Source organism: Littorina saxatilis, linkage group LG9 (assembly GCF_037325665.1).
Source record: "Littorina saxatilis isolate snail1 linkage group LG9, US_GU_Lsax_2.0, whole genome shotgun sequence".
Lineage (NCBI taxonomy): Eukaryota > Metazoa > Mollusca > Gastropoda > Littorinimorpha > Littorinidae > Littorina > Littorina saxatilis.
The window spans coordinates 15,465,102-15,477,034 of record NC_090253.1 but is presented as its reverse complement, the minus strand read 5'-3'; the positions used below and the strand labels follow the sequence as shown (position 1 = coordinate 15,477,034).

Below are 11,933 nucleotides of genomic sequence, written 5' to 3'. Positions count from 1 at the left end.
CGTTCATTTATTTTGCAGGTACATGTATAGTCAGTCATTTGCGTTCATTTAATTTGCAGGTACATGTATAGTCAGTCATTTGCGTTCATTTATTTTGCAGGTACATGTATAGTCAGTCATTTGCGTTCATTTAATTTGCAGGTACATGTATAGTCAGTCATTTGGGCAATAGAGTAAGAGAATGCATGTGTGTTTTAAATATTGCAGCACAGCGAATGTCCCGTAGACTGTTCAAGCTCAAATTCGCCAGGAAACTGACGGTATCTGTTCAAACTCTTAAAGCCCATAAAAGGCACATCAGGAAGAAAACCCTCTCAAAACAAAAACAACAACTAAACAGCCACACCAGAGAGAAAAATCAACTCACCAATTATTAATAACACAAGGAAACATGGTTGTTGATGCGAGTAATTTACTTCTTGCGCTCTCGTGACACCGAGAGATAAACCACGTGGAACCAACTAGCTTGGGATGGGCAGCTTGGTCGGACTTCCATTTTCCAACGTTCTACATTCAGACGGATTTCTCGCTTTCAAGCACACACAAAGTACTCAATCATACACAGAGTTTAAGACATAATCAGTATTCATATCTCAAGTAGAGTTCTTGTCTTGCTATCTCGCCCCATAAGCACTGAAAAGGGTCTATCGTTGTCACGTTCCACAGGCACTGAAAAGGTGTATATTATAATCGAGTTATTCTTCTGTTATCAAAAATAAAAACAACAGGAAAGGTTAGTTATGAATTGGAATATTTATTTTTTGACAAAAAGAAACATTCACAAGTACGTCAACCTACTGGTCTTTATAGTGGACAGATATGTACACATAATTATGAGACAAAGAACAGATCGGGTAGAACGCTGATACCTGCGATGAGTTGATAATGAAGTTTAGAGCAAAATTATGAAGATGGCATTATGTTATCATGATTCGCATAAATATATTAAATTATAAAAATAAAAAATAAGGGTTGCAGCCATGAAAGACAAGCAGAAATCCCCCAAAAAGATAGCTTGCTAATGTTCCAAAAGTGGACAGCATTTTGTCACATACAATGTCAATCCCGTTTTATTGCTCGTGACGTAAGTTTGCTTCCTACCAATAAACAAGTCGCGTGAAGCGATATAAAAACATTTAGTCAGTCGTTATCAAACTATGAAGATCAATAACCAAACAAACAGTCATTGCCAAGACTACCTTCAGATAGTCTCGGCTAACCCGAAGACCGAGACGGGTCACGCCCGTCTCCGCGAAGTATGGGTGAGACATGAAGCCTGTGCTGCGACTTCTGTCTTATATGTGTGGCGCACGTTATATGTCAAAGCAGCACCGCCCTGATATGGCCCTTCGTGGTCGGCTGGGCGTTAAGCAAACAAACAAACAAACAAACAAACTTCCCTTCAACCTCTCTAGATATGCTGAACCGTCAGTTATGTGTAACCAGGTTTTGATAAAATCTTAGTGTCGCGCACGCGCGTGTGTGTATGTGTATGTGTATGTGTGCGTGAGTGTGTGTGTGTGTAAATAAGCGTGTATGTGTATATTTTAACAAGAGTTTGAACTTTGATTGATTTACTCAGAACGTGGTTCACTGAGACATTTTCAAAAACCTCTTTATCTATGTGTGTGTGTGTGTGTGTGTGTGTGTTCGGGGCGGGGGGCTGAATCTTTGATTGGATTTGTGTGTATGTATGGTTTCGTTTTGAAGCAATTCATTTCTTCTCCCTTAACCTCCACATCGCTCCAAACATGTTCACCATAAACCTTTAGAAAGCTGAAGACAAGCTGTCTTGAATTAAACAGCACACAAACAGCTTACAAATTCAACTTACACATTTTATTTCGTTTCCGACAATTTTGCAAGACATTACAAAATCAATCACAAACTGGAGAGAGAAAAAAGAAAGACGAAGACATCACCACGTACCGTTGTGTGGTGGACATAATACAAATATATTATTCATATCATAACATTCTGTACACCGGCAGGAGATAATAACATTGCAAATAACCAGCATAGTTTGCAGGACCGAACATGAAGGGCCCGTAATTCTGCTTTTTGGCTCACGTAAGTGTAGCCTATGCGATGCTAACTTTTGTCTGTCTGTGCGTGCATGCGTGCGTGCGTGCGTGCGTGCGTATGTATGTATGTCTGTGGTAGAAACTTTAACATTTCACTGAACACCGAAATACTAATTTTACCTGGTTATTATTCAAGCAACAGCTTCAAAGTATTGAAGCAATGATCAACATTTCGTCGGCACGTATGTAGTTAAAGTGTGTATCCAAAGAAAACGGGTGGTGGGTTTGGTTTTTTTTTTTTTGGGGGGGGGGGGGGGGGTAAAAACAGGTGACTGGTTTGCGTCGTGTGTGGTATGTAGACCAGGTCAGGGGTCAAGGTTAGGTCAGATCGCGTGAAGGATTGTGGTATAGATACAGTTATCACCGAGCTGCAGTTCGCTGATTCGGAGAAGACGACTCATGATTTCACATTGTTCGGTTTCGTAGCTCCAGAAAAATAGATAAAGAAGATACCAAAGGAGATTTCCTACAGATTAATCTGCACAGCGTGTTTCCAGTGTCTGCGCGAGGAAGCGCTGTCGAAAGCGCAGTGTCGATCTGGCCATCTGGCAGTCGTGTCCCCGTAAGTAGGCTACAGACAGACAGATCTAGATCTAGTGTCTCGCACTCTTCAAGTGTACCGTGTCACCTATGCTTACTGTGTGTGTGTATGTGTGACGGAGTGATTGAGTTTGTGTTACTGTTAGTCGATTTCTTACGTGAGCCTTGAACTACCGGGCTTCGCCTCTTGTTTTATTACAGCTCTTACTTCTCTAAGAATGAAAAAAATAAAAGAATATTTCGGGAGAAATTCTCGGAGGAAGACTTCCCAATTTCGTCCTATACCCGCCCCATTTCATCCCAAACACTAACAGCCCCCTATAACCCCTATCCTCCCAAAATGTTCACTTTAATAGGCGAATCCCGGAAATAACTCTGTCAAGTTTTTATTGGCAGCAAAGGGTTGCCTTTCCTTGGAAAAAAAGAGGGCTAACAAAACCACATGACAAAATAGGCCAATCATTATTTAAGTGTGTGTCTTTCTTTCTTTCTTTCTTTCTTTCTTTATTTGGTGTTCAACGTCGTTTTCAACCACGACGGTTATATCGCGACGGGGAAAGGGGGGAGATGGGATAGAGCCACTTGTCAATTGTTTTTTGTTCACAAAAGCACTAATCAAAAATTTGCTCCAGGGGCTTGCAACGTAGTACAATATATGACCTTACTGGGAGAATGCAAGTTTCCAGTACAAAGGACTTAACATTTCTTACATACTGCTTGACTAAAATCTTTTAAAAAATTGACTATATTCTATACAAGAAACACTTAACAAGGGTAAAAGGAGAAACAGAATCCGTTAGTCGCCTCTTACGACATGCTGGGGAGCATCGGGTAAATTCTTCCCCCTAACCCGCAAGTGCGTGTCTTACACTCGTGCTCGCTGACAACGTGTAGTGCTCAACAAGCCGCTCGCTAATGATTGGCGTACAATATCACGCGGGTTAGTTTGCCCTCCTTTTTACATTTAGTCAAGTTTTGACTAAATGTCTTAACGTAGAGGGGGAATCGAGACGAGGGTCGTGGTGTGTGTGTGTGTGTGTGTGTGTGTGTGTCTGTCTGTGCGTGTGTGTGTGTAGAGCGATTCAGACCAAACTACTGGACCGATCTTTATGAAATTTGACATGAGAGTTCCTGGGAATGATATCCCCGGACTTTTTTTCTTTTTTTCGATAAATACCTTTGATGACGTCATATCCGGCTTTTTGTCAAAGTTGAGGCGGCACTGTCACACCCTCATTTTTCAATCAAATTGATTGAAATTTTGGCCAAGCAATCTTCGACGAAGGCCGGACTTCGGTATTGCATTTCAGCTTGGTGGCTTAAAAATTAATTAATGACTTTGGTCATTAAAAATCGGAAAATTGTAAAAAAAAATAATTTGTTTTTAAAACGATCCAAATTTACGTTCATCTTATTCTTCATCATTTTCTGATTCCAAAAACATATAAATATGTTATATTCGGATTAAAAACAAGCTCTGAAAATTAAAAATATAAAAATTATTATTAAAATAAAATTTCCGAAATCGATTTAAAAACAATTTCATCTTATTCCTTGTGGGTTCCTGATTCCATAAACATATAGATGTGATATGTTTGGATTAAAAACACGCTCAGAAAGTTAAAAAGAATAGAGATAAAGAAAAGCGTGCTATCCTTCTCAGCGCAACTACTACCCCGCTCTTCTTGTCAATTTCACTGCCTTTGCATCGAGCGGTGGACTGACGATGCTACGAGTATACGCTCTTGCTGTAAAAATGCAGTGAGTTCAGTTTCATTCTGTTAGTTCGACAGCTTGACTAAATGTTGTAATTTCGCCTTACGCGACTTGGGTTTTTTTTCACATCAAAAGTTATTTCCAAACATTGTCTATTGTGGCGGGGATAAAAATCATGCCCCCCCCCCGACTCAAACACACAACCTCGCTCCCCTTCCCCCCTCTCCGTTCTCTTTAATCTTTCACTTCAAAACTTACGCAGATGAACATCATGCCCCTCCACTCCCACCCCATTTTAAGGCATTCTGTAATGCTAAATATTACAGCCCCAAGCTTAAAAAACAACCTGTGGTTTCAACTCTTTCAGTTCTTATTACACAAATCTGAAAGAATCAAGAAAGTATGCAAGTAAAGAGTATTGTTTTGTCAAAGGAAAATCTTCTCTGATGGTTAGGTGTGCATGTTTGTGTGTGTTTACATGCCTGCGTGTGTGTGTGTGTGTGTGTGTGTGCGTGTGTGGAAATGAGTGAGTATGTGCATGTGCATGCGCACGCATGTGTGTGTGGTTGCTTAAAAACATGAACAGGCGAGGTATATTGCAAGGTAAAATCTCCCTTTCAGTGAACTTCACAAACTTCTTCAAAATCACAAGGAGGTTTACAGAAACTGATAGACAAGTTGCCATCGAGAGTGTTTTGTACAAATCAGATATTTACAAGCCTGAAAACAGTGTACCTGTGCAGGAAGATTGAGGAACAGACATAAGCATAAACATGAACAGATACTAGATGTGTTTAATGCACATGTTAACCTTATTATTCATATGTTGATTTGGGGAATTCACTGATTCACCCTGAGAATTGTGTTGCTCTCTCTCTCTCTCTCTCTCTCTCTCTCTCTCTCTCTCTCTCTCTCTCTCTCTCTCTCTCTCTCTCTCTCTCTCTCTTTATTCATATATAACATATTGTACACAGGTAGGTGATAATTACATTTGAAATAACCACCTCTATCTCCCTCTCTTTCTCACACACACACACACACACACACACACACACACACACACACACACACACACACACACACACACACACACACACACACACACACACACACACACACACACACACACTTGAACATAAATGCAGGCATGCACAAAAACACAGTCTTAACAAAGATGCAAACAGAGATCACAGAGAACTGCTACAAACACAATTGAATGAAAGCATCTTTAGCAAAACTGATTCAGCAAAAATACACAATCAACGCAAAAGAAGCACATAAGTTTTGATACTTAAACTTCAACACACCACTGGGTGGAATTACTTGTACCCTTTACAACGTAAAACAACTGTGTAGAACAAAAACAGTTTCCATGATTTACCAATCTGAACAATACCACCAACACATCTTTATGCACTGTTTTTTGCAAACTTGTCCATGCGCACATATAATTTATTATTAATATTAAGCGAGTAAACTTCTGCATCTACTGTTTTGTATTCAAAATGCCCGAGAACATGATTACAAATTGTTTAACAAACCAAAATAATACTAAAAAGAAAATATAAAGAAATCCACATCTCTGTTTACATTCACTTGCCTGGCCCCTATCCACTACCCACCCTGACATATCTACACATAGCATCCATACCACAAAATGCTGTTGTTGGTTGGGCTGAACTCAATTAAATTGACAAGGTCAGCTCACACACACACAAATCACAATAGCGAAGATAATCACCAAACCGTAGCAGACCTTCAACGGTTCAAAAATGCCTTCCACGCTGCCATTACCAGTATACCAATTGTGGCAAAAGATAAGTTTTCATCCACGCTGCCAGTACCAGTACACCAACTGTGGCAAAGGATAACAGTTTTCATCCACGCTGCCAGTACCAGTACACCAACTGTTGCAAAGGATAACAGTTTTCATCCACGCTGCCAGTACCAGTACACCAACTGTGGCAAAGGATAACAGTTTTCATCCACGCTGCCAGTACCAGTATACCAACTGTTGCAAAGGATAACAGTTTTCATCCACGCTGCCAGTACCAGTACGCCAACTGTGGCAAAGGATAACAGTTTTCATCCACGCTGCCAGTACCAGTACACCAACTGTTGCAAAGGATAACAGTTTTCATCCACGCTGCCAGTACCAGTACACCAACTGTGGCAAAGGATAACAGTTTTCATCCACGCTGCCAGTACCAGTATACCAACTGTTGCAAAGGATAACAGTTTTCATCCACGCTGCCAGTACCAGTACGCCAACTGTGGCAAAGGATAACAGTTTTCAGTCAACAATATAACAAACATTAAATACCAGTCAATACAGACCCACATACATGGCCAATGTCCCATTTGGAGCTGTGCCAAATTGTACAACTTCAAATTTCAGTCTAGGCAGGAAACAGACCCACTTTAGGCACTTACACTTCAAGTTCAAGCTGGCAAAATGTACACACAAGTAATGTTCCCCATCCCTGAAAGGCACATTCCTTCTCATGAAAACAGTCTTTCTTTCTTTATTTGGTGTTTAACGTCGTTTTCAACCACGAAGGTTATATCTCGACGAGGGAAAGGGGGGAGATGGGATAGGGGAAAGGGGGGAGATGGGATAGAGCCACTTGTTAAGTGTTTCTTGTTCACAAAAGCACTAATCAAAAAATTGCTCCAGGGGCTTGCAACGTAGTACAATATATGACCTTACTGGGAGAATGCAAGTTTCCAGCACAAAGGACTAAACATTTCTTACATACTGCTTGACTAAAATCTTTACAAACATTGACTATATTCTATACAAGAACCACTTAACAAGGGTAATAAGTGAAGAATTTTATGGGTGAGAAAAGGAAAGTAAAAGGACTTTGGGGAGGCAGAAATAAAGAAACAAGAAAAAGATCCTAATTAGGTTCACGGCATCGAGAGTGATGCGACCTTCTCTCAGAAGTTAGTAGAGAAGGCTCCCCCATCCACCACCCGGGGGACGCGCCTCTACGCCCATTAGGGGGCGCGAGGCATGAAAACAGTCTGGCTCACGATCTTAGATCTGGACAGGCTTTCACATAGGATAAGATCATGCCTCCTGGGGGCTCCACTTGGTCACATACCAAAAATGAGCAATTCGGGCACTCTCCACACACAGTGTGAAGTTGCTTATAAATTAATTCTGTAAAACTAAAAGCTACCAGTGGCTGTGGCTTTATCAGAAAATAATTCATTAAAAAAAAACTTTAACTCGTCACAGCAAGCAGTCAGGGTGTTTACTTTACTTTATTTGGTGTTTAACGTCGTTTTCAACCACGAAGGTTATATCGCGACGGAGAAAGGGGGGGGGGGGGGGGGGGGGGAAGGAGATGGGATAGAGCCACTTGTCAATTGTTTCTTGTTCACAAAAGCACTAATCAAAAAATTGCTCCAGGGGCTTGCAACGTAGTACAATATATGACCTTACTGGGAGAATGCAAGTTTCCAGCACAAAGGACTAAACATTTCTTACATACTGCTTGACTAAAATCTTTACAAACATTGACTATATTCTATACAAGAACCACTTAACAAGGGTAATAAGTGAAGAATTTTATGGGTGAGAAAAGGAAAGTAAAAGGACTTTGGGGAGGCAGAAATAAAGAAACAAGAAAAAGATCCTAATTAGGTTCACGGCATCGAGAGTGATGCGACCTTCTCTCAGAAGTAAGTAGAGAAGGCTCCCCCATCCACCACACGGGGGACGCGCCTCTACGCCCATTAGGGGGCGCGAGGCATGAAAACAGTCTGGCTCACGATCTTAGATCTGGACAGGCTTTCACATAGGATAAGATCATGCCTCCTGGGGGCTCCACTTGGTCACATACCAAAAATGAGCAATTCGGGCACTCTCCACACACAGTGTGAAGTTGCTTATAAATTAATTCTGTAAAACTAAAAGCTACCAGTGGCTGTGGCTTTATCAGAAAATAATTCATTAAAAAAAAACTTTAACTCGTCACAGCAAGCAGTCAGGGTGTTTACTTTACTTTATTTGGTGTTTAACGTCGTTTTCAACCACGAAGGTTATATCGCGACAGGGGAAGGGGGAAGATGGGATAGAGCCACTTGTCAATTGTTTCTTGTTCACAAAAGCACTAATCAAACATTTGCTCCAGGGGCTTGCAACGTAGTACAATATATTACCTTACAGTCAGGGTGTTGAATTTTGGTATGTGACCAAGTGGAGGGATGGTCTTATCCCATGCAAATGCCTGGACAGATTTGAGACGGTCGGCTGAATTGTTTTCACAAGAAGGGGTGTGCCTTTAAACTGTTTATTTAAAGGTACAGTGGGACCCTCCTATTAAGACCAGCCTTTCCTAATTTCTCCAGAATGTTTTCTACAATTCACTGTTAATTTTGTTTGTTTGTTTGTTTGCTTAACGCCCAGCCGACCACGAAGGGCCATATCAGGGCGGTGCTGCTTGACATTTAACGTGCGCCACACACAAGACAGAAGTCGCAGCACAGGCTTCATGTCTCACCCAGTCACATTATTCTGACACCGGACCAACCAGTCCTGGCACTAGCCCCATAATGCCAGACGCCAGGCGGAGCAGCCACTAGATTGCCAATTTTAAAGTCTTAGGTATGACCCGGCCGGGGTTCGAACCCACGACCTCCCGACCACGGGGCGGACGCCTTACCACTAGGCCAACCGTGCCGGTTTCACTGTTAATAACCTCAGTAAATTTACCTCCATTTTGAAGACTACCTCACGTTTTTAAGATAAGATTTTTATTCTTCAGATTCCACACGGTCTTAAAAAAAAAAAGGAGGTTCCACTGTATCATACATCTTGACTAAAAAGAAAAGGGTAATCATACCTCCTGCACAAAGTTAATAAGGTACAAACAACATATTACATCATTTATAACTTCAAGTCACTACACTGAATCATCAGAATGACTTTCTAAGATGCTTAAACTGAATTTTATAGTTTATGTTTCGATTGAACACTGGATTTCCCATCTCTGAGCCATGTGACGTCAGAGGCCGACAAAACTTCATATTTAGGCGGCCAGCCGAGACTACAAAATAGTGCATGTTTGTGTGCGTTCAATCATAAAAACTAAAAGGAATTCTAAACAGAATCGATCGATACATAAATGTTATTTGTATTTTTGACCAAAATATGACATATAACACAGATCTCGAGTCATTGTTCACCTTGACCGCTAGCACGGTCTCGGAGGAACACTGACTGTCTCGATTTGTGTAAAATATCATATTTTGGTCAAAAATACAAATAACGTATAATAACTCGAGGCTTCACTGAACGACTTTCGAAACTACCGACGCTGAAACAATCTGCAGTCGGAAATAAATAGGAAAGACCAAGTACTTTTTACACATTTTTGTTATCAGCTTTTCATTCCTTCTAATAATGGTACAGGAGATGTGTTTATTAGTGCGAGTGTGATGCTCACGTCAGTGAGATTCACAGGTCAAGCTTCATAGCTTCTAAAGAGCGAACTATACCTCCAATTTTAAGTGATTTGGAACATTGCTTGAGTGTTAATCTTGGCTCGTGGCATGCACATGCGCATGCCCGCACTCACACAAATACACACACGCACCATCGCACGCACGCACACCCAAACAAGCATTGTAGCAGTTATCTATCCAACGGGAACCAGTAGCTGGCAAATTTACACCTAAGTGTCCATTTTGGCATGCGAAGACTTCACACAAAACACTGGTGGTTGTCGTCTATCCAAGTCAGAAACGGTAGCTGGCAAAGTTGTTTTATGTTCCATCCACTAAAATGCTGGTTTTCCATTGAGACCACAGTGTCCTATTTTTGGCATGAAAGAACTTTGTTTTCACAAAAAAGTGGTATTTTTTCCACCAAAAGCTAATCACCAACCAGAAGCTGAAAATGTTAACTCAAGCAGAAGCGTCCATTTTTGGCCGACTAATACTTGCTCCTGCCCCAACCCGCTCCAAACTTTCTTCACACATGGAAAGTACAGCACTCCCATACATACAAGACTACCCAACCCTCCTCACACAAAGGACTAAACCCTTCTCACATTCAGGAGTAAAACCCTCTTCACGCTAAGGAGAAGTGGTTATCAATTATTTTTGTGTGTGCACCGTTTCCTCCCATGATACGAGTACTCCGCCCTCATAAACAAAGTAGCAGTGGTATCATTCCCTCACACAGAAAGAGTGCAGCTTCTTCCTCGCAAAAAGGAGTTGTTGTTATTGACCCCGTTGTCTACACACTAAAGAAAGTAGATCTCTTCAGAACATGAAAAGACGACAGATTCCTTCTCACACAAAGGAGTTAAAACTTCCTCACACAAAGAGTTATCTCTCCTCACACAAACAAGTTAACTCTCCTATTACAGGAAGTTAACTCTCCTCATTAAACAGAAGTTAGCTCTCTCACAGAAAGGAGTTAACTATCCTCATAAACAGAAGTTAACACTTCTCAGACACAGAAGTTAACTCTTCTCACACAAACAAGTTAACTCTCCTATTACAAGGAGTTAACTATCCTCTTAAACAGAAGTTAACTCTCTCACAGAAAGAAGTTACCTCTCCTATTACAAGGAGTTAACTCTCCTCATAAACAGAAGTTAACACTCTCACAGAAAGAAGTCTGCTCTCCTCACAAAAGGAGTTTTACTCTCCTCACACAAAGATATCTCCCATCATAAGGAGTTAACTCTCGTCCTCATCTCTTCTCACACAAAGAAGTTAACTCTACTATTACAAGGAGTTTACCCTTCTCATTAACAGAAGTGAACTTTCTTCACAGAAAGGAGTTAAATCTTCCTCATACAAAGAACTTGTCGTTAATCGTCTCCTGTACTTTTGCACACAAGCAACATCACTCTCTGATCCCAAAGAGGGCACACCTCTCGCCCTCACACGAAGGAGTAGTGGTTATCAACCGCCCGTGCCCCGTGCTGCTGGGCTCCGTTTGTCTGTTCTCGAACAACGTTCTCAATGGACGATGTCCTTGACCTCACCGACCCACTCACAACCACCACGTCCCGATTGTCAATGCCGTGGTGCGCAGACAAAGAATTCCGCATGGCCCCTGCCCCTCCTGCTGCTCCTCCCCCACTCCCGCCACCAGAACTGCCGCGGCTGCCGTTGCGTGAAGTGGTGGTGGGCGTGCGCGGTCTCTCCATGGCCACGATGTAGTCGGTGAGTGTGACGTCGGAGGTGCCGCCAGACTCGAGGGGGATGGGGTGGGTGCGGAAGTGTTCCAGCATGTCAAAGATGGTTTCGAACCAGAGGTGCTGCACGCGGCACTTGCGGTCGCTGTTGATGGTCATGCGCAGGTGCTGCAACAGTTTAGGTTTATATTATACAGTGAAGCCTCTCTTTTTCTTCTTCTTCTTCTGCGTTCGTGGGCTGAAACTCCCATGTACACTCGTGTTTTTTGCACGAGTGGAAGTTTACGTGTATGACCGGTTTTTACCCCGCCATTTAGGCAGCCATACGCCGTTTTCGGAGGAAGCATGCTGGGTATTTTCGTGTTTCTATAACCCACCGAACTCTGACATGGACTACAGGATCTTTTTCGTGCGCACTTGGTCTTGT

The 11,933-nt window shown here is 41.9% G+C and overlaps 1 protein-coding gene across 1 annotated transcript in view; it reads right to left on the bottom strand.

The window, feature by feature from the left end:
* Positions 1–1,824: 1,824 nt before the first annotated feature.
* Positions 1,825–11,933, bottom strand: part of LOC138975383 (SH2B adapter protein 1-like) — a 39,639-nt gene continuing 29,530 nt past the window's right edge. The window contains exons 6-7 of the mRNA XM_070348049.1: positions 7,608–11,674; positions 1,825–3,114 (exon numbers count right to left, since the gene is read on the bottom strand). Coding sequence (XP_070204150.1) covers positions 11,249–11,674 — 426 coding nt within the window. The 3' untranslated portion in view covers positions 1,825–3,114; positions 7,608–11,248. The remainder of the gene's footprint in view (positions 3,115–7,607; positions 11,675–11,933) is intronic.